Here is a 23,740-nt window from a genome sequence, read left to right on the forward strand (position 1 = left end):
GATGCTTGGCGTTGCGCATGGTGATCTTAGGCTTGTGTGCGGCTGCTCGGCCATGGAAACCCATTTCATGAAACTCCCGACGAACCGTTATTGTGCTGACATTGCTTCCAGAGGCAGTTTGGGACTCGGTAGTGTGTGTTGCACCCGAGGACTCCCATTCTGTGAGCTTGTGTGGCCTTCCTCTTAGTGGCTGAGCCGTTGTTGCTCCTAGACGTTTCCACTTCACAATAACAGCACTTACAGTTGACCGGGGCAGCTCTAGCGAGGCAGAAATTTGATGACTGACTTGTTGGAATGGTGGCATTCTATGACGGTTGTCATAGAGTCACTGAGCTCTTCAGTACGTGCCAATCGACTGCCAAGTTTTGTCTATGGAGATTGCATGGCTGTGTGCTTGATTTTATACACCTGTCAGCAACGGGTGTGGCTGAAATAGCCGAATCAACTAATTTGAAGGGGTGTCCACATACTTGTGGTCGTGTAGTGTATGTCAAATTTCTATTTTCTTGATTAAACAAAATAGAGGTGTTGGTAATAGTATGAAATCGATTCGTGAGAATGATTTATGCATGTTTGAGTGTAATCTTTTGCTTCAGGATTATGTGCCCGCCAGGCATTAATGAGGTTGTAATCCAAGTATATTCTGGAGAGCCTTGGTTGCATGTGGATTGTAATTGGTGTTATTCGATTTGTCCCGCATGTCCAATATGGCATTCATGTCTGTCCCAATACCCAGATGGAATTCAGTTCATTCTAACAGTATGCTGTTCAGAGAATCAAAAACACATAGGATCATATGAATTTGGAGCGTATACATTAAATGCCCATTTCTTTCAATTATGGATACATTTAAGGAAAGTGATTCTTCCTTCTTGATCTTCTCCTTTACCCAATATGGTCATTTTGAGTATCTTATACAGCACCAGTCAAATGTTTTGACACACCTACTCATTCAAGGGTTTTTCTTGATAAAAAAAACAACCTTTTTCTACATTGTAGAGTAATAGTGAAGACATCACAACTATGAAATAACCAAAAAAGTGTTAAACAAATTCTTTAAAGTAGCCACCCTTTGCCTTGATGACTGCTTTGCACACTTGTTGGCTGCTTTTCCTTCACTCTGGGGCCCAAACCATCTCAATTAGGTTGAGGTCAGGTGATTGTGGAGGCCAGGTCATCTGAGTCAGCGCTCATCACTCTCCTTCTTGGTCAAATCGCCCTTACACAGCCTAAGCAAACCAGATGGGATGGCGTATCGCTGCGGAATGCTGTGTTAGCCATGTTGGTTAAGTGTGCCTTGAATTCTAAATAAATCACCAACATTGTCACCAGCAAAGCACCATCCCACCTCCTCTGTTCTTCACAGTGGGAACCACACATGTAGAGATCATCTGTTAATTCTTGGAACCAAAAATCTTACATTTGGACTCATCAGACCAAAGGACAGATTTCCACCGGTCTAATGTCCATTGCTCGTGTTTCTTGGCCCAAGCAAGTCTCTTCTTATTGGTGTCCTTTAGTAGTGGTTTCTTTGCAGCAGTTCGACCATGAAGGCCTGATTCATGCAGTCTCCTCTGAACAGTTGATGTTAAGGTGTGTCTTACTTTATATTTGGGCTGCAATTTCTGAGGCTGGTAACTCTAATGAACTCTGGGTCTTCCTTTCCTGTGGCGGACCTGATGAGAGCCAGTTTCATCATAGCGCTTGAGGGTTTTTGCGACTGCGCTTGAAGAAACTTTCAAAGTTCTTGAAATTTTCCGTATTGACTGACATTCATGGACTGTCGTTTCTCTTTGCTTATTTGAGCTGTTCTTGCCATAATATAGACTTGCTCTGTATACCACCGCTACCTTCTCACAACACAACTGATTGGCTCAAATACATTACGAATGAAAGAACTTCCACAAATGAACTTTTAATAAGGCACACCTGTTCATTAATTCCAGGTGACTACCTCATGACGCTGGTTGAGAGAATTCCAAGATTGTGTAACGCTGTCATCAAGCTTACGGGTGGCTATTTGTTTAACACTTCTTTGGTTACTACACGATTCAAATATGTGTTATTTCATAGTTTTGATGTCTACAATGTAGAATATAGTACAAATAAAGAAAAACCCTTGAATTAGTAGGTGTTCTCAAACTTTTGACTGGTACTGTACATTTATAAGGACATCCTTTAGTTTTGTTAGGGGCTGATGAAAAAGCAGCTAGTTTATACAAATGGTTCTCTATTTTATGTGAGTCCTTTTGGTGCAGCTTTATATAGACATCTGACCAGCCTCTTCTAATGTCTAACAGATCGCCCTCATCATTTAGCATACCAGCGATTGTGTCAAGTGTTCCTCTGATTCTGTTCAGATGCTCGATTACGTTTTAATACTGCCAGCCAGGATGTGGCCCAATATTGAATGGACCATGTTTTCAGCTTCATCAGGTCTTGTCACTAGACATCCCCCATCACCTGGCTGTGCCAATTCCTTGGTTTACCTTTGTTGCCAAGAAACTTGACCCTAAAGATTCCGCTAGGATATCATTACACAAGGGAGGTTTTGTTTACCTACACAGGCGTTGATACTGTACAGGACTAGAGATGAGTCACGAATGTACTGTTCTGTGATAGCTACAGTAGCTGACTGAACTAAATACTTGCCCTAGAGCAATAAGGCTTCCAAGGTCTTATGTGTTCATAGAATTTGATACCAGGGGATATGTTTAAAAGCAATATTGTGTTTGAACTTCAATTCTATTTCTTGAGGCAAATTGCCTATTTTTCAGTGTGATCATGGTATCAGAAAATGTAGTGTTGTATGATTGACCATTTAGCCTTTCCTAATGTAGTCAGTGTCAACTAAACTGTTGTCTTTTTGTGGAGACGACCCCTACTGTTTTGAACTGCATTTGGCCTTGACAGTGAACTGTATGTAATAAAGTAAGTAAAATAATGTCAACCTCTCCTAAATAATTAATGAGTCATAATACCCTGCAGGTTGATGTTGATTGGGAGGAATCACTGTTGCACGGAGGCAGAGCTGATCGATTCCCAGTAGATGGGCCTGAAAAATGGCCTATATATTGAACAAATTCATGAAAACAAAAATGTGCCTTTTGTCTTAATTTAATGTTAGGTTTATGCATAAAGTTAGCAGTGTGGTTAGGTTTCAAATCAGATTGTATGACTTTGTGGCTGTGCCTCCAGTACATGAGTCATGCCAATATGCTCTAAATCTCTTGGTTTAACTGAGAAAATGCTGACATGAATGTAGTGGTGTTGATTTCTAGACAAAAATGTAATAATTAATGAATTCATTAAATAATTAATAATTAATGGATCCCTACTGTAAAATGATTTCAGTTAATCACTGGCCATCCATTCTCAAAACCCATGATGGTCAAAATGCTCCTTTCAACTCTTTAATGAGAAACACCAGGCTCGTTGCCACCAAGTCAGATGAGAGATTTGTGAGATTGAGTCCCTAACAGTGTAATGACCGTTTTGCATGAATCCATGTTATTTTATTTCTCTGAATCAAGATGCATATCAGGTAGATGGGAAAGCCTGTGCTGGAACAGCTGGCAGCTGCAGCCTGGGAACGGGGTCCGTGCTGAGGGCTGAGTCACTACTGAGCCTGCCCAGTGGGAGTAAGACCCCTCGGCAGGGTAAACCGGCTCAGGGACATAAGACAGTTGCACAGTGGGATGCTTTCATACTTTGAAGCAAGCAAGCAGAATGCACACACACACTCACTCACTTTATTCATTTAAAAACGTGGCCTTATTTACAACAACATGTAACTTACTCTCAACTACAGTTATCACAAATCATTTGAGAATAAAATAAGTATAAATAGTATGATATTTTATATTTTTTCAGGAAGGTACATTTATCTCTGATAGCAGCCAAATGAATAACTTCTAACACGATAATAGCAAATCCTTTAGGGAAAGTACAGAAGCATAATCTTGGGACCGTTGTCCATTATTAATACATAATTTCACTTACAGCTTTTAATCATTTGAATAATAAATTAAAGCTCAATAACCTCATCTCAAAGAAATCAATGTGTATGTGAGGTCTAGGTTTTCTTTGATACCATGGGTCTGCCAAATGCTTTCAGTCCAGGCTCTGTGGTGGTTCTACTCTCAGGATGGTCTCATACAATGGGATGTTTTCATATACTGGGATTTGATCTTCTCTCTGGAGGTCTGTGTGTGTTACACCTTCCTGTTTGTCATTTTCAGGGGACTTGATGTTGATCAGAGCTGTGTACGTGTCACTGGTGGTGCCCCTTAAATTTTCATTTTCAGGGGACTTGATGTTGATCAGAGCTGTGTACGTGTCACTGTTAGGGTCAGGATGGACATGGACACTGTGTGTGTCCGTTATGGAATGATCACTTCCTCTGAATCTTCTCTTCAGCATGCAGTAAGTGTGCAGTGTGCAGCATGCAGTAAGTGAGTCATGCCAATATGCTCTAAATCTCTTGGTTTAACCGAGAAAATGCTGACATGAATGTAGTGGTGTTGATTTCTAGACAAAAATGTAATAATTAATGAATTCATTAAATAATTAATAATTAATGGATCCCTACTGTAAAATGATTTCAGTTAATCACTGGCCATCCATTCTCAAAACCCATGATGGTCAAAATGCTCCTTTCAACTCTTTAATGAGAAACACCAGGCTCGTTGCCACCAAGTCAGATGAGAGATTTGTGAGATTGAGTCCCTAACAGTGTAATGACCGTTTTGCATGAATCCATGTTATTTTATTTCTCTGAATCAAGATGCATATCAGGTAGATGGGAAAGCCTGTGCTGGAACAGCTGGCAGCTGCAGCCTGGGAACGGGGTCCGTGCTGAGGGCTGAGTCACTACTGAGCCTGCCCAGTGGGAGTAAGACCCCTCGGCAGGGTAAACCGGCTCAGGGACATAAGACAGTTGCACAGTGGGATGCTTTCATACTTTGAAGCAAGCAAGCAGAATGCACACACACACTCACTCACTTTATTCATTTAAAAACGTGGCCTTATTTACAACAACATGTAACTTACTCTCAACTACAGTTATCACAAATCATTTGAGAATAAAATAAGTATAAATAGTATGATATTTTATATTTTTTCAGGAAGGTACATTTATCTCTGATAGCAGCCAAATGAATAACTTCTAACACGATAATAGCAAATCCTTTAGGGAAAGTACAGAAGCATAATCTTGGGACCGTTGTCCATTATTAATACATAATTTCACTTACAGCTTTTAATCATTTGAATAATAAATTAAAGCTCAATAACCTCATCTCAAAGAAATCAATGTGTATGTGAGGTCTAGGTTTTCTTTGATACCATGGGTCTGCCAAATGCTTTCAGTCCAGGCTCTGTGGTGGTTCTACTCTCAGGATGGTCTCATACAATGGGATGTTTTCATATACTGGGATTTGATCTTCTCTCTGGAGGTCTGTGTGTGTTACACCTTCCTGTTTGTCATTTTCAGGGGACTTGATGTTGATCAGAGCTGTGTACGTGTCACTGGTGGTGCCCCTTAAATTTTCATTTTCAGGGGACTTGATGTTGATCAGAGCTGTGTACGTGTCACTGTTAGGGTCAGGATGGACATGGACACTGTGTGTGTCCGTTATGGAATGATCACTTCCTCTGAATCTTCTCTTCAGCATGCAGTAAGTGAAGACAAGTGCTCCAGCAGCCAAAACAGCTCCCACCCCTAACCCCACTACAGGAGCCCAAAGAAAAGCAACAGGAATATAAATAGGAATGAGACTGGAATTCTCTCCCCCTAAAATGTTCCGTGCCTCACAGTAGTATTCTCCATTGTCTTCAGAGCTGATTTTAGTGATAGTATAACTCTGCCCTGAAGCTTTTGGTGAAGTTACGTTTCTCTTCAACCAGGTGTAATTCTGCACTGGTGGGTTGGCATCACTGTTGCATGTCAGAGTCACTGAACTGCCCTCCACTATCTTACCAGAGGGACTGACTGAAGCTGAGGTGCTCTTTGGTTTGTATCTGACTCTGAGAGTCACTTCCGGAGAGTGGAGATCATCATGGCCATCTACAGCACAGGAGTAGCTGCCTGCATCGTCATTGCTGACTGGGTTTTGGTACAGTCTGTTGGAGTAGGGATAGTTGTTTGGTATAGGCTGTCCATTCTTATACCAAATAAAGGCTGTGTTTGGACCCAGTGTACATTTGGTTCTACATCTCAGTATGGCACTCTCCCCCTCTGACACAGATGTGGGATCCAACTCCAATAGGACATCTGTGACAGTCAGCAATACAGGAGTTCCAGCAAACTTCCCTCCTAAAATGGTTCTGAGCCTGAATCTGTACTCAGCTGAGTCACTCATTCTCAGACCTGTGAATCTCAGGGTACAGTCATTCTCCTTATTTCCAGGAATACGGTACTCCACACGACCCACATACTTTGGGTCCTGGCTCAGATCTTCAGGCTCTCCTCTAGTACCCCATTTATTAGACCAGAATGCTTTACTGATCTGGGGGTCGTTGGGATATGTGTAAGTGCAGGAAATGTCCACTGATGTCCCCTTTAAGGCACACATATTTCTATTGACAGTAGTAACACTCTGACAGTTGTGACCATGAACACACACTGCAGGAGAGTGGAGATTCTCATGGCCTTTTACAGCACAGGAGTAGCTGCCTGCATATTTACTGCTGACTAAGTATCGGTACCAGGGAAAGATATCTTCTTGTAGATATTGTCCATTCATGTACCACATATAGGTGGGGTTGTCACTCAGAGGGCAGGTGGTGCTACAGGTCAGTGTCAGTTTCTGACTTCCTGTCACCTTCACCTGCAGGCCTGTGATGGAAAGAGCTGTTCCCGGTAAGCTATAACCCAAACCTGAAGTCTGTTTATGAAACGAGAAGTGATACTCAGCTGAGTCTTCCTCTCTCAGGTCTGTGATTCTCAGAGTGGAGTGACCACTTTCTGTTCCAGGGTACTTCACACGACCTGAATACCCTGGGTCTTCTGTTAGGTCCTCTGGGATTGAATTTTCTCTCCACCTATCACTTTGTTTGGCACTAAACCAGAATGTTGAGGTGACTAAATATCCACTGGGATATGTGTAAAAGCAGGTTAGGTCCACCGATGAACCTTTCAAGATACAGATTTGCTTCCGAGTGTAAGACACACTCCATCCATTGTGGGCCAGTTTCACTGCAATACAATCACACATCATAAGGCCTATTTTCTTCATTTTTTTAAGATGAGCTTGAAATAGGCATGGTCTAATTGACTCAACCTAAAACACATATCTAAGTTTAGCTTTCTTATTAATGAACCAGAAAATCCATTGTTATTTCTGGTTGTTTATTTAAGTTGTCTGCCTTGCTCATTGAACCTGCTTTGTAGTATACAGTACCCCTACGCACATGCTATAAGCACAACAACATCCTAATTCTTCCAATGTGATGTTGACACTACATTTTCTGTGGTGTGTGTGGTTGGAAACAACAGATAAACATTACTCAGAGAAGAGTGAAGGACGATGTAGGTGACACTGGGCACGCTAGAAGAACATTTAGAAGCATCTTATTCTGATTGTTTTATGATATTTGTCTGTAGGTCACACAACGATACTGATTAAAAGGAGAAATATATTGCTATTATTTATCATACCTCCCACAGAGAAGAGAAAAGCCATGAACACACTTCCTGCTTTTGTTACGGCCATGTTTCACATTCTGCAATCAGAGAAATTAAATCAAAATAGACAATAAAACACACTTTATAAATGTTGAATAACCTGACACGTAAATTAAGGGGAGAACCATCAATATGGTCTTCTTTTTTTAATACAGAAATCAATATAAACTAAGTATGTGAAACCACAGTCCATATATTTATTTCTACTGTAGGCCTATGTTCCAGCAACACAAATTCACTCACCTGAAAAAGTACAGAGTAGTATTCCCATGCCCAGAAGGATGACTAGAAACAAATCATTTACAAAAGAAATGGAAGAAAGTATACTGTACTTACAGCGTTGGGAGCGACGTCCAGTCAGTAAGCTAGTGAGCTGCGGTTAAGGGGGCTACAGGTAATGCAGAGCTTATTTCCTGCCTATTTATTCCATTTCCTGCATAGCAACTTGTAATATGTCACTAAAGGGCTTAACAATGTGTGAACATTGCATATGGCTGTGTTTCTTCATATGTGGAGCACACTTACACAGGATGTGAAGTCTGAAAATGTCCTTGTTGAAATATACACTAAAATATACACTTTCACCTTAGCAGACTGATTTTGTTGTGGAACTTCTCAGCAATCTTCTGCCACACGCAGTTGCTAGAATTATAATAAAACTTTAAAACTCATTCTTTAATGAGAAACACCAGGCTAGTTGCCATCAAGTCAACTGTCAGGCTAGTTTCCATCAAGTCAATTGTGAGATTTGTGACAATTTTGAGATAAGAAGTGTAATGACTGTTTAATTAATCCATGTTATTCATTTATTTATCTGAATCAATATGCACATCAGGTAGATGGGAAATCCTGTGCTGGAACAACCTGCAGCTGCAGCCTGGCAACTGTTGTCTGTGCTGAGGGCTGAGCCACTACTGAGTGTGCCCAGTGGGAGTCAGAACCAGTGGGAGTCAGATCCAGTGGGAGTCAGACTCAGGGGCACAGTGGGATGCCCTCATAATTTGCATCTGCTTTGAACTAGTATTGTAACATACTGTAGGCTACTCCTGCATGTTTCCTAGAATGAACAACATGGAAATGTTTCGGAAATCTATGCTGAAAGAGTGTGTTTGTGTGTGCATACACTCTCACACACACACATACACTCTCTCACTCACACACTTTCAGCATAGATTTCCCTGTTGTGCTTTCTAGGGGTAGCCTACAGTATGTTACAATATTAGTTCAGAGCAGATACACTTGTGCTGTTCAGATCGGGTTTGTATGAATATCGTCTGTATAAAGGACAGGACATTCTGTCACATTCCCAAAGGTTGCTTGTCCTATGACAGTCAACAGCTGACTGATGTTGTTGTCACTGATGTTCACTTGTGTCCTGACTATCAACCAGACTAGTCCAATGCTCCTGGTAAGTAAACCCCCATTTACATCACATCAGATTTAACTATGTTTGTGGAATAATGTGTCAGTCTTGATGTGTGTTCAACAGAACACACATGCTGAAAATCAACAGAAAATCATGCTGATTTGAAATGTATTGTTTTGATGCCATGTTTCCTCAACTGTACCAGATCCCTGCCGGCCAAGCAAGTCCCATGTGTTCTTAGTTTTGGTATGCTTGAAATTTTGTGGCTGAAAGGGCATTGAGCAAACTTAAGAACTTCTAGATTCAAATGATTCATAAGATCCACCATAAGACCTCTCTATCCCCTCAGCATCATAGAAGATTCATTTCTCATTCATCCAAAAAGACAGAAGAGTTGAAGAAGTCAAATGAATTGTTCCCATTTCCTGTGCCATGTCTCATAAACTCAGCTTTAAAGGTCAAGTTGACCGTCATGAGAAGATGTCTTTGTTGATAGCCCAGCTTCCCTGTACCGCACACAGTACGTCAGCTGAATACCCAGGCAGCAGTAAACTAGCCTGGAGCGCCTTCAGCAAGGCACAACAATGTACAAATAGAAATATGTTATGTAGAACAACATGCCTCTCTGACATGTAGAATAAAATAACGTCAGCCTTATTCCTTACATTTCTGTCTGCAATGTCCGATAAAGTCTGCCTACTGAATGTGGCCCTGTTCCTCTAACTGTTTCCATGGCCATCGATTGATAAGATGAAAATCAGCCTTTAAATCAAATCAAATTTGGTCACGTACACAGTTTGGCAGGTGTTATAGCGGGTGCAGCGAAATGCTTATGTTACTAGCTCCTAACAATGCAGTAAAATGTCAAACAATTCAAATGTAAGGAAAAAAACAGAAAAAGGACAAGAAATCAAGAATGGTGGGACAAATGTGATTAACAACCCAAACAGCACTGTAGTAGTAATCAAATGCTTTAATATCTTTGAATTCATTTTTGAGATCTATTTACGTTGTTCTCTTTCTGTCTATTCCTTCAGCCACTCCTCTCATGTCTGCTGTTCCTTTAAATGTTTGGATCTCTGAGGATTCTCCACATTGTCCAGGGTGGTTTATGGATGTCTTGGCCCTCCTCTTTGGTTGATTTTATGGGGTTGTTTTGTCATAGACAGCGTGGTGCCACTGCCTATATTATACTGATCCTGCCCTAGGTTTAAGACACTGACAGAATAGTTGGAAACTATCAGATTACAATACCATGGATCAGTTTCAATGCGTGCTCCGTTGTAAAGAAGAAAATGTCTGGCTGTGTTGGTCTCCCACCACAAATGACGGTTCACCAGAGATAGTTGTTGTCATGTTCTGAGGGGGAGTCACCCTGAGCGCTGTTGTCTGAGGCAGTATGCGAGTCTAACGTGTTACTCTCCTGTCTTCCTCACTATAACTCTAGCCGAGCTCTGTTCTTTACAGACGCCTGCAGTCTGGTTAACAAGTAACCCTACCCACATAGTTACCCCCCCCCACCATATAAACCCACTTGTCTTAGCCAGCAAGACCCCAGTCAGGAGTCAGAATGGGAGGTTCACGGGTGAAGACCACTGGGGTTCTACTCTGTCTGTGTTACTGTATCAACACTGGAATTTCAGATGATCTCTCTGGTAAGTTATCAAATGTATACCAGTAATAGGTTAGCAGGGTACACAGATTGAAAGATACATTGATTGAATTGTGTAAATTTGAATGACCAATTGTACACTATATATAAACGTATGTAGAGACCCCTTCAAATTAGTGGATTGGGCTATTTCAGACACACCCGTTATTGACAGGTGTATAAAATCCAGCACATAGCCATTCAATCTCCATAGACAAACATTGGCAGTAGAATGGCCTTAATGAAGAGCTCAGTGACCATTAACATGGCACCGTCATAGGATGCCAACAAATTTATGCCCTGCTAGAGCTGACCCGGTCAACTGTTTAGTGCTGTTACTGTGAAGTGGAAACGTCTAGGAGTAACAACGGCTCAGCCGCGAAGTGGTAGGCCACACAAGTTCACAGAACGGGACCAGCGAGTGCTGAAGCACGTAGCATGTAAAAATCGTCTGTCCTCGGTTGCAACACTTACTCCCGAGTTCCAAACTGCCTCTGAAAGCAACATCAGCACAATAACTGTTCATCGGGAGCTTCATGAAATGGGTTTCCATTGCTGGTCAGCCGCACAGACGCCTAAGATCACCATTTGCAATGCCAAGCGTTAACTGGAGGGGTGGAAAGCTCGCCGCCATTGGACTCTGGAGCAGTGGAAACGTGTTCTCTGGAGTGATGAATCACGCTTCACCATCTGTCAATCTTCACCATCTGTCAGATCTGGGTTTGGCGGATGCCAGGAAAACGCTACCTGCCCCAATGCATTGTGCCAACTGTAAAGTTTGGTGGAGAAGGGATAATGGTCTGAGGATGTTTTTCATGGTTTGGGCTAGGCCCCTTAGTTCCAGTGAAGGGGAATCTTAATGCTACAGCATACAATGACATTCTAGATGATTCTGTGTTTCCAAATTTGTGGCAAAAGTTTTCGGGAAGGCCCTTTCCTGTTTCAGCATGACAATGCCCCCGTGCACAAAGCAAGGTCCATACAGAAATGCTTTGTCGAGATCGGTGTAGAAGAACTTGACTGGCCTGCACAGAGCCCTGACCTCAACCCCATCGAACACCTTTGAGATGAATTGGAATGCCGACTGCGAGCCAGGCCTAATCACCCAACATCAGTGCCTAACTTCACTAATGGTCTTTTTGCTGAATGGAAGCAAGTCACCGCAGCAATGTTTCAACATCTAGTGGAAAGCCTTCCTAGATGAGTGAAGGCTGTTATAGCAGCAAAGTGTGGACCAGCTCCATATTAATGCCCATGATTTTGGAATGAGATGTTCGATGAGCAGGTGTTCACATACTTTTGGTCATGTAGTGTATTTTGTTGAACAAGCTTTTTTTCCACCTACAGGTCCAAAGTGCGGTCTTCCACAGATCAGGAACCTCCTTGACCGCTCTTTGAGAATCGTTGGAGGGTTGGAGGCAAGATATGGATCCCACCCCTGGTTGGCAAGTGACTTCCTTTTACTGTACATGTGACACCCCCTTTTGAGAAATATGGCAATGAGGATAACACAGATACAGGCGTTTTTTCTAGCTTTATTGAAGAGATAGCTCAATATAAAAGATAGGGGAGGGTGAGTCAGAGGGCTAGATTCGAACCCATGCTCTGGTCCGCTGGACCACACAGGCCACGCAAATACAGGCTTAAAGACATCACAATGACATGGAATTTGGGATGATTTGAAGGTTTCACTGAGGTCCAGGGGTTTTCATTTCTGTGGAGGGGCTATCCTGACGGAGCGCTGGATCCTGACTGCTGCCCACTGCTTCTCCGTCGTCTCTACGTAAGTTCCATCCCATCTCAAGTCCAGGTAGTCCCTCCCCGTTTCAGTCCCTCCCCGTTGGTGCAAAACAGCATGCCCCTAATGTCTCCTCCTTTTTTCTTCCATAGAAACTTTCTGAGGAACGTTAGTGTTGTGATTGGGGAGTACGACCAAAGGGTTCCTGATGAAGAAGAACAGACCTTCACTGTGAACACCATCAAAATTCACGAAAATTACCAGCACGCCTCTCCTATGAGCTATGACATAGCTCTGCTGGAAATCAATGGACATATCCGATTGGGCAGGTTTTCTCTCCGTTATAGTGACGGGCGGTTGATACAGTGGGGCAAAAAAGTATTTAGTCAGCCACCAATTGTGCAAGTTCCCCCATTAAAAAGATAAGAGAGGCCTGTAATTTTCATCATAGGTACACTTCAACTATGACAGACAAAATGAGAAAAAAAATTCCAGAAAATCACATTGTAGGATTTTTAATGAATTTATTTGCAAATTATGGTGGAAAATAAGTATTTGGTCAATAACAAAAGTTTATCTCAATACTTTGTTATATACCCTTTGTTGGCAATGACAGAGGTCAAATGTTTTCTGTAAGTCTTCACAAGGTTTTCACAGACTGTTGCTGGTATTTTGGCCCATTCCTCCATGCAGATCTCCTCTAGAGCAATGATGTTTTGGGGCTGTTGCTGGACAACACAGACTTTCAACTCCCTCCAAAGATGTTCTATGGGGTTGAGATCTGTAGACTGGCTAGGCCACTCCAGGACCTTGAAATGCTTCTTACGAAGCCACTCCTTCGTTGCCCGGGCGGTGTGTTTGGGATCATTGTCATGCTGAAAGACCCAGCCACGTTTCATCTTCAAGGCCCTTGCTGATGGAAGGAGGTTTTCACTCAAAATCTCATGATACATGGCCCCATTCATTCTTTCCTTTACACGGATCAGTCGTCCTGGTCCCTTTGCAGAAAAACAGCCCCAAAGCATGATGTTTCCACCCCCATGATTCACGGTAGGTATGGTGTTCTTTGGATGCAACTCAGCATTCTTTGTCCTCCAAACACGACGAGTTGAGTTTTTACCAAAAAGTTATATTTTGGTTTCATCTGACCATATGACATTCTCCCAATCTTCTTCTGGATCATCCAAATGCTCTCTAACAAACTTCAGACGGACCTGGACATGCACTGGCTTAAGCAGGGGGACACGTCTGGCACTGCAGGATTTGAGTCCCTGGCGGCGTAGTGTGTTACTGATGGTAGGCTTTGTTACTTTGGTCCCAGCTCTCTGCAGGTCATTAACTAGGTCCCCCCGTGTGGTTCTGGGATTTTTGCTCACCGTTCTTGTGATCATTTTGACCCCACGGGGCGAGATCTTGCGTGGAGCCCAAGATCGAGGGAGATTATCAGTGGTCTTGTATGTCTTCCATTTCCTAATAATTGCTCCCACAGTTGATTTATTCAAACCAAGCTGCTTACCTATTGCAGATTCAGTCTTCCCAGCCTGGTGCAGGTCTACAATTTTGTTTCTGGTGTCCTTTGACAGCTCTTTGGTCTTGGCCATAGTGGAGTTTGGAGTGTGACTGTTTGAGGTTGTGGACAGGTGTCTTTTATACTGATAACAAGTTCAAACAGGTGTCATTATAACAGGTAACGAGTGGAGGACAGAGGAGCCTCTTAAAGAAGAAGTTACAGGTCTGTGAGAGCCAGAAATCTTGCTTGTTTGTAGGTGACCAAATACTTATTTTCCACCATAATTTGCAAATAAATTCATAAAAAATCCTACAATGTGATTTTTTTCTCATTTTGTCTGTCATAGTTGAAGTGTACCTATGATGAAAATTACAGGCCTCATCTTTTTAAGTGGGAGAACTTGCACAATTGGTGGCTGAGTAAATACTTTTTTGCCCCACTGTATAACCCACCCTTTATGGACATTATGATGTCTACGTCATTGACGGAGTTTGGCCAGACATTCTTGTCACTGTAGGAAATCTTTTCAAAAATATCTGTGCTTACATCCTCTGCAGGTCGCTGTGTTCAGCCCATATGCCTGCCTCTGCCCAGTGAGAACTTCCCACCCAGGACCAGCTGCCTTGTGAGTGGATGGGGACGGACCAAAGAACGTAAGGCCCAGATTAACTTTACCTTCAGGTTGACATTAACTTCAAACTAACACATCAACATGGATACTTTACTCTTCACTTGTATATGTTTGATGTTTTGATGATGGAGACCTAGCCTGATCCCATATCTGTTTGTGCTGTCTTATGACCATGGTTTGACCATAAGGAATTGGCAAGACAGCACAAACAGATCTGGGATCAGGCTAATGGAAACCCACTGTATTCACATTCAGGCGGTCTTCTACCTGCCATTCTAAGAGAGGTGCAGCTGGAGTTGGTGGAGCCAGCTAAGTGCAAGTATGTTCTCCAGACCCTGAGACCCACACAGCAGGCCCTCACTGTGCTGTGTGCTGGACCAGAGAGAGGAGGAAAGGACGCCTGCCAGGTACACTAGATAGACTACATCACAGTGCTGTCTGACTCTGCATGTTAAACTCTATAACACAGTGTTATTATGATTCAGTGATCTCTGTCCAGTTTCTGGTGGAGGATCTCTGGACAAATGGGGTTATATCTGTCCATAGACTTCTCATCATTCCTTTGAGAGGTCCCTTATCAGATAATGTTGTGTTCTCCCATCTCCAGGGGGACTCTGGGGGTCCTCTGATCTGCCCCAGGGAGGACGGCCACTGGGTCGTGGTGGGGGTCACCTCCTGGGGGAAAGGTTGTGGCCGTAGCTGGATCAACAACAAGGCCAAGTCGTCGGCCAAGAGAGGATCCCCGGGGGTATTCACTGACGTCAAGATGCTCCTGCCCTGGATCAAGATGAAACTCAGAGAAGGTTATCTAACACTTTTTAATCAAGTTTGGATATGTATAACAGATTGTATAACAGATGGTCTAACAAATGATTTTGTTGTTGTGTTTGCTTCAACAGCAGATGCTAACCCAAACCAAAGGCCCAACTCAAGTAAGTTGGATTTCTTCTTCTTGTATATCAATTCCACAATGCATTTACTTGCATGTTTGGAACGACCATGTCCTCTTTGTCATCTAAATAGCTACTTACATTTTTACACAATAGCTCATTTATGCAATTTGTACAATTAACCTTTTACTGTATGATGTTATCGCACTCTTTGGACAGTGTATTTGATGGTGTGTGTGTGTGTGTACTGTGCTGCAGGACTGTGCAGTGTGAGGGATGGGCTTGTGAGCGGTAGTGAGGGTCTCATCAGAAACCCAAGCCTCTCAGGCCATCTCTACAACAACAATGAGTGGGTGTAATCCAGTGACAGTGCACAGGCCCGTTGCAGACGGGGAGTGAGGGAGAGCTGTGCTGAACTGAATGCGCTCATTGAATGCCCTTGAATTAAGTATGCTTTTAGGACTATTTACTTTCAGACCAATTTGCCCTCACCACTCCCCGGCTGGCACAGAACATTCTAACAACCATATGTTTCTTAGAGCTTGGTGAGAGGGGGTTTCCTATGGTTATTTTGCAGACAACCTTCCCACAACTTTCTGGAAATGTTGAAGCATAGTTTCTTGGCTTTGGAACATTCTCAGCACATTTGTAGGAACTTGACAAAAAACATAACTGTCCTGCTATTTAAAGGGATACTTCAGGATTTTGGCAATGAGGCCCTTAATCTACTTCTCTAGAGTCAGGAACTTGTGGATACCATTTTTATGTCTCTGCGTGCAGATTGAAGGAAGTTGCTAACTACCACTAGTGTAATGCAATTGCTAACTAGTGTTAGCGCAATGACTGGAAGTGTATGGTTATATGCTAGCAATGCTAGTTAGCATTGGCTCGCAAATCTACCTCTAACTTCCTTCATACTGGACACAGAGACTTAAAATTCATCTGACTTTGGGGAAGTAGATAAAGGGCATCATTGCCATTATCCCGAAGTATCCCTTTAATTACATTAACAGAATGCTTCCTAAAAGTTCAAACATGGTTACATTTAATGTTGTTTTTTTGTAATGTTCTAGGAAAGTTCTCAGAATGGTTTGACATTGGGAATGTTCTCAAATAGTTCTGAGAACTTTAAGAAACAATGTTCTTCTGCGGGAATTTCAGTACTCCAACAACCAAATTTCTTCAGGTTTCCTCGTGGTTCTATTTAAAGTCATGTTCTCCAATTGTTCAGAGAACTTTAATCCATAAGCGTCTAAGCCCTGTCTAAACCAAGGCATTCCCTTGAAGTATCAACACATTTAATACAAAATTATTTGATGAAAAGGTATTTGGCCTTACTCCATGCCCAAAACAGAGGTGCGCCCAAATCCGCGTCCGCCATCGTGCGCAAATTGATTTTGTCCCCCCACACCAAACACGATCACGATATGCAGGTTGAAATATCAAAACAATCTCTGTACCAATTATATTAATTTGGGGACAGGTCGAAAAGCATTAAACATTTATGGTAATTTAGCTAGCTAGCTTGCAGTTGCTAGCTAATTTGTCCTATTTAGCGAGCTTGCTGTTGCTAGCTAATTTGTCCTGGGACATAAACGTTGAGTTGTTATTTTACCTGAAATGCAAAAAGTCCTCTACTCCAACAATTAATCCACACATAAAACAGTCAACTGAATCGTTTCTATTCATCTCTCCTCCTTCCAGGCTTGTTCTTCTTTGGACTTTATATGGCAATTGGCATCTAACTTTCATAATAAGGTGTATTACCATAACTGACCGACTGACCTCAGTTCATCTTTCAATCACCAATGAGGAGATGGCACATGGGTATATGTTTCTATAAACCAATGAGGAGATTGGAGAGGCAGAACTTGCACGGTGTTCAGCATCACAAATAGAACTGACTTCTATTTTAGCGCTTGGCAATGCAGACGCTTGTTGGTGCGCACGAGCAGTGTGGGTGCAATGATTGAGTAACATGTATTTGTACATTTATTATGCAACGCTCGCGCACACGACGCGAGCAGTGTGGTCAGCATGTTACTGCCATTAGCCCATATGAACGCATTAAATAACAGATTCACTACATGGAACAACAAAAATAGATCTAAAGGAATTTTGTTCCGAAGTGTCTACCCTATATCTGAGAGATATAAGAAAGATCAGGAAACATTTATTGTTTTTGTTTTTTACATGTATTTAACCCCTTATTTTCGGGAACTAAACTATCTACATATATACTTCCATTAATTTTCTGGACTGGTACCAGCGGACCTTCAGACTAGTCTTCTGAGGCCTGGGGGCATCTTAGCAAAATAACTGACATGTGCTTGTTGTACATCAGAGGGGTTACATGTAGCCCAAACTGTTCTGATGCTACAGACAGAAGTTGACAGATTGGATAAACCAACTTCAGGGGGACGTAGAGAAAAACTAACAAAACCATTGTGTTCATGAGTCTCATCCTTCCATAGGGGGCTAAAATTAGTTTGTAGGCCAAACCGTTCGGACGCCACAGACAATTTTGTGAGTAGACCAATTTTCGAAATGACGTTTTTTTACATTAGATTAAAGAGTTGACTCAGAGCTATAACATGTTATATCATACACTGCAGTTGAGGAACAATGGGGAAGTAATTCTGCTTTGAAAGTTGATAAACTTATAACCCCACTTTTAAGAAAATGGCCGTGAATATTTTGGTACATTTACTGAAGAGCCCTTCTTTGTCTACACCCATTCAGCATCGTTCACACCCTCTTAAGCCTTAGCCCCTCCCAGATGTTTAAGGATCCACAGTGTAGTAAACATCCAAAGCTTTCAAGACTAAAAGTGGTGAAAGTAGTAGCAAAAAGTAGTAGTAAAAATACACTTTATCTAGTCCTTGGCTTACAGTTGAATTCGGAAGTTTACATACACCTTAGCCAAATATATTTAAACTCAGTTTTTCACAATTCCTGAAATGTAATCTGGGTAAAAATTCCCTGTTTTAGGTTAGTTAGGATCACCACTTTATTTTAAGAATGTGAAATGCCAGAATAATAGTAAAGAGAACGATTTTTTTCAGCTTTTATTTCTTTCATCACATTCCCAGTGGGTCAGAAGTTTACATACACTCAATTAGTATTTGGTAGCATTGCCTTTGCATTGTTTGGGTCAAACATTTTGGGTAGTCTTCCACAAGCTTCCCACAATAAGGTAGGTGAATCTCGGCCCATTCCTCCTGACAGAGCTGGTGTAACTGAGTCAGGTTTGTAGGTCTTCTTGCTCACACACACTTTTTCAGTTCTGCCCACAAATTTGCTATGGGATTGAGGTCAGGGCTTTGTGATGGCCACTCCAATACCTTGACTTTGTTGTCCTTAAGCCATTTTGCCACAACTTTGGAAGTATGCTTGGGGTTAATGTCCATTTGGAAGACCGATTTGCAACCAAGATTTAACTTCCTGACTGATGTTGCTTCAATATATCAATATATTTTTTATGGTGGTTTTGGAGCAGTGGCTTCTTCCTTGCTGAGTGGCCTTTCAAGTTCTTTCGATATAGGACTCGTTTTACTGTGGATATAGATACTTTTGTACCTGTTTTCTCCAGCATCTTCACAAGGTCCTTTGCTGTTGTTCTGGAATTGATTTGCACTTTTTGCACCAAAGTACGTTCATCTCTAGGAGACAGAACGTGTCTCCTTCCTGAGCGGTATGACGACTGCGTGGTTCCATGGTGTTTATACTTGCGTACTATTGTTTGTACAGATGAACGTGATACCTTCAGGCCTTTTGAAATTGCTCCCAAGGATGAACCAAAATTTGTGGAGGGACACAATTTTTTTTCTGGGGTCTTGGCTGATTTCTTTTGATTTTCCCATGATGTCAAGCAAAGAGGCACTGAGGTACACCTCCACAGGTACACCTCCAATTGACTCAAATTATGTCAATTAGACTATCGGAAGCTTCTAAAGCCATTGCATAATTCTCTGGAATTTTCCAAGCTGTTTAAAGGCACAGTCAACTTAGTGTATGTAAACATCTGACCCACTGGAATTGTGATACAGTGAATTATAAGTGAAATAATCTGTCTGTAATTTTTTTGGGGAAAAATGACTTGTGTCATGCACAAAGTAGATGTCCTAACCGACTTGCCAAAACTAAAGTTTGTTAACATGACATTGGTGGAGTGGTTGAAAAATGAGTTTTAATGACTCTAATCTAAGTGTAAATTTATGTCCTTCAACTTTATATCCTAATCTGACTTTGATGCAGGCCATTAAGGCTAAGCGTCCCACTAGTGGGATAACTTCTGGTGAATCTGGAGAGCACGCAATTCAAATAAATAATCATAACAATTATGGATTTTAAACATTTATGTATCTACAAATATTTTATATCGGTTGAAAGCTTAAATTACATTACAGTAAACATCTTTCTCTCTCTCTCGTAGGATATGTTCCTGGTCCATCAGCGTTCCTATAGGGAGCAGTATTCTGCTGGAATTCTTGGAATTCGACATGGAGAATGACACCCTCTGTCACAGTGACCAACTCACAGTATCTGTGGGTGCAGACTCAGGGAGGCCTATTGGTGAGAGATAAGGCTGCTGTACAATACCAGTCAAAAGTTTGGACACACCTACTCATTCAAGGGTTTTTCTTTATTTTTACTATTTTCTACATTGTAGAATAATAGTGAAGACATCAAAAATATCAAATAACACATATGGAATCATGTAGTAACCAAAGAAGTGTTAAACAAATCAAAATATATTTTAGATTTTAGATTCTTCAAAGTAGCAACCCTTTGCCTTGATTACAGCTTTGCACACTCTTGGCATTCTCTCAACCAGCTTCACCTGGAATACTTTCCCAACAATCTTGAAGGAGCTCCCATATATGCTGAGCACTTGTTGGCTGCTTTTCCTTCACTCTGCAGTCCAACACATCCCAAACCATCTCAATTGGGTTGAGGTCGGGTGATTGTGGAGGTCACCAGGTCATCTGATGCAGCACTCCATCACTCTCCTTCTTGGTCAAATAGCCCTTACAAAGCCTGGAGGTGTGTCATCAAGGCAAAGGGTGGCTACTTTGAAGAATCTCAAATATAAAATATATTTTCATTTGTTTAATACTTTTTTTGGTTATTTCATGATTCTATATGTGTTATTTCATAGTTTTGATGTCCTCACTATTATTTTACAATGTAGAAAATAGCAAAAAATAAAGAAAACCCTTGATTGAGTAGGTGTGTCCAAACCTTTGACTGGTACTGTATGTCTCCCTAGTTTTCTCCTTCCCACCAGTTGATGGGGGGGTTTGACTTTGTGATCTCCCATTGGCTGTCTCTTAGGGAGGTTCTGTGGCAGCGCCACCCCGCCCCCAGTGCTCATCGACTCCCACAGTGCTTCTCTCCAATTTGTGTCTGATGTCAGTGGAACAGGAAGCGGATTTGTTGTTAGATTCCGAGGTGTCGAGGGAAATTCTGTGCCTGGTGAGTAACCGTTACGTCAACCCACGCTTCCTTGGCTCACCAAGCCTAACCCCCCCAGCTCAGGAATAGAACAACTCAGAACTCAGGTTAAACCAGTTTAGGGAGTAGTATGTCATCATTACTGTGTGTGCATTGCGATTATAAAGACATAGTCTGACACTAACGGATGGATCCTCACAGCATTTGTTTTTTGTTAAATAATTCTCATGTTCTCTGTCTGTACTACAAATAGCTGTGTATTGCATTTGTGACTTGATGATAGAATACGTTGTTTGGCAGTGGCCTTCAGGGCAGAGCTGTGTGCTGGGTCTGATGTTTCATCACCCTGCCTGCTGACAGGATGTGTCTAGTTGCTCTGAGTTCCTGACAAATGATAGAGGCTCCCTACTCTCTCTTTCAATCCCAGTACGGTCCTACACCCTGTGAGCCTCACACCCTCCAACTGCTGCTAGTCAGACACACACAGGCATATGCACTTTCACTCGCACGCACGCCCACACACACACTCATGCACACACACACACACGCTATCACGCACACAAAAACACACACACATTCATGCTCATGGGGCTGACTCTCCCATAGTTACATAGCAGCCAGGAAGGCACAAGGCAGTGCCATGACCTGGTAATGAGGTGCAGAGGTTCTGTGATGAAAACACACACTCCTGCACTGTAACTACACCACCACGTGGGTCAGAGATAGGAGCCAAGATGCCTGGCGGACAGTGTTTGTGTTGCACTGATGCACATGTATTGTCAAGGGTTAAGTGTGTGACAGTGTGAGTATGGAGCCACAGAGAGGGCATGGCTTGTGGCTGATAATGTTTCCTTTGTGTTTGTGCAGCGTCGGGATGTGGCACCGTGGCTCTGGTCCAGGATCAGAGGGCCGTACACAGTCTCAACTACCCACAATCCTACAGCAACGACTCTGTCTGCCACTGGGTAATCTACGCCCCCAAGGGTCACGTTGTCAAGGTGACACATGTTGACCTGTACTTCTTATGCAGTAAGGGTTGTAATAGTTTGTGTACTGTCCTGTCCTAGGGTGGAAGGTAGCTTAGTGATTAGAGCATTGGACTAGTAACCGAAAGGTTGCAAGATCGAATCCCCGAGCTGACAAGGTAAAGATCTGCCCCTGAACAAGGCAGTTAACCCACTGTTCCTAGGCCGTCATTGAAAATAAGAATTTGTTCTTAAACTGACTTGCCTAGTTAAATAAAGGTAAAAAAATATATATATATATAATTGTGTCCTCTCATGTTGTCGTTGTGACTGAAGCGATACCCCAGAGACTGATCTCTCCCAGTGGAATCATGAATACATTCATGGTGGCACTCTGCCTACACAGTGATAGTTCGTTCAGTCTCTGGTGTGGATGGGATCAGTTTACATGTACTGGAAAGAATGTGATACTCACCTTGATTAAACAATAACAATAATAACAGACTGAAACACTGTAAATGCACTTGCCACATTTTTTGTTGAAATTAAGATGAGTGAAGGTGCTGTTTCCTTCATTTTTTCATTTTTCATTTGATTGTCTTTTGTCTTGCAGCTTGACTTTGATGACTTTGAACTGGAGCAATCGGATGACTGTGAATATGACTCGCTGACTGTTCTTGGAGATGTGGATACAAAAGAGGAGATAGGTACAGAATCTGGCCCTAAGATCAATTGTCCAACAAACCTATCCAAATGGATTTGACTTGTATGGCACATTAATAATTGTAATAGATGCTGAAATATAAATGAACAAAACTCAACTCAAGCTGAAAGAGATATCTCTTTTGTACGCATGCACACACACACACACACGCACACACACACACACACGCACACACACGCACGCACGCACGCACGCACACACACACACAAACAAACATTTCAAGTAGGGTAATGTTTGTGTCCTTGTGTAAGCGGTGCTGTGTGGTAGGAATGTGCCTCCCCCCGTCCTGAGCTATGACAACGTGATGGTCCTCCAGTTCACCTCTGATAGCACAGTCACCTACCGAGGCTTCCACGCCACCGTGTCATTCATCAGTAAGATCGGTGAGTGTGACACCGACACACATAAACCACACATTCATATTACTCACCATAAGAAGCCCACAGATCAGGTTATCATGAAACTTTCTATAACAGATCATGCGTTAACAATATTTTACATTTCATAACTGTTGCATGATAGGATAAATCCTTCAATACTTTATATAAATTTGGCTGTTCTGTCATGCTAGTTGATCACAGACAATCTGACTCTTTACTCAGACCTGCTGGACGGGGAGTCAGAGGATGACACTGTTCACTTTCAACACTCACTGCCAGGTTGGTTATGCGTTGTCCTTAGACCAGGCTTTCCTTCTGCACCTTTTTTTTCATACCTAAAGGGGCCCTTATATTCTAAATCAAATAGCTAAATGATCCTTGGTATAACCATCTTAAAACAATTCCATATGTTAGCTTAGTAGAATTAACACTAAACGTTTGTTAATTACCTTTAAGCAGTGGAGGGCAGTGCCGTTTAAGATTGGGAAGGTACAATATGTTGCGAAGTTGCAAAACGTACTAGATGATATGATTTTGCGAAAGGTATTATATGTTATTAATTCTAGCTAGCTGGCTAACGTTAGCTAGGCTAGGAGTTAGCGTTAGGGTTAAGTTTAGGAGTTAGGTTAAAGGGTTAAGGTTAGGGTTAAGGGAAGGGAAGGGTTAGTTAAAAGGGTTACGGTTAGCTAACTTGCTAAGTAGCTGTAAAGTAGATAAAAAATTTGTAAGTCCTGTAGTTGA

The 23,740-nt window shown here is 42.1% G+C and overlaps 2 protein-coding genes across 2 annotated transcripts in view; one reads left to right on the forward strand and one right to left on the reverse strand.

The window, feature by feature from the left end:
- Positions 1 to 4,999: 4,999 nt before the first annotated feature.
- Positions 5,000 to 7,716, reverse strand: LOC109866811 (B-cell receptor CD22-like). The gene is made up of 2 exons (XM_031801925.1): positions 7,661 to 7,716; positions 5,000 to 7,198 (listed from the first exon to the last, which is right to left on the reverse strand). Exons 1-2 carry the CDS (start codon positions 7,713 to 7,715, stop codon positions 5,367 to 5,369), a joined length of 1,887 nt encoding a protein of 628 aa, XP_031657785.1. The 5' UTR covers position 7,716; the 3' UTR covers positions 5,000 to 5,366.
- A 2,907-nt stretch (positions 7,717 to 10,623) lies between these two features.
- Positions 10,624 to 23,740, forward strand: part of LOC109867012 (ovochymase-2) — a 19,160-nt gene continuing 6,043 nt past the window's right edge. Inside the window, exons 1-9 of the mRNA XM_031801441.1 lie at positions 10,624 to 10,708; positions 14,510 to 14,605; positions 14,839 to 14,990; positions 15,191 to 15,386; positions 20,811 to 20,951; positions 21,798 to 21,928; positions 22,509 to 22,602; positions 22,871 to 23,002; positions 23,222 to 23,278. Coding sequence (XP_031657301.1) covers positions 10,624 to 10,708; positions 14,510 to 14,605; positions 14,839 to 14,990; positions 15,191 to 15,386; positions 20,811 to 20,951; positions 21,798 to 21,928; positions 22,509 to 22,602; positions 22,871 to 23,002; positions 23,222 to 23,278 — 1,084 coding nt within the window. The remainder of the gene's footprint in view (positions 10,709 to 14,509; positions 14,606 to 14,838; positions 14,991 to 15,190; positions 15,387 to 20,810; positions 20,952 to 21,797; positions 21,929 to 22,508; positions 22,603 to 22,870; positions 23,003 to 23,221; positions 23,279 to 23,740) is intronic.

Source organism: Oncorhynchus kisutch, linkage group LG22, assembly GCF_002021735.2.
Source record: "Oncorhynchus kisutch isolate 150728-3 linkage group LG22, Okis_V2, whole genome shotgun sequence".
Taxonomy (NCBI): Eukaryota; Metazoa; Chordata; class Actinopteri; order Salmoniformes; family Salmonidae; genus Oncorhynchus; species Oncorhynchus kisutch.

Coding starts and splice junctions, on each gene's coding strand:
- LOC109866811 (XM_031801925.1), bottom strand. CDS start 7,715: ATGGCCGTAACAAAAGCAGGAAGTGTGTTCATGGCTTTTCTCTTCTCT. Junction 7,199..7,660: donor TTTTCTCTTCTCTGTGGGAG/GTATGATAAATA, acceptor ATTGTATTGCAG/TGAAACTGGCCCACAATGGA.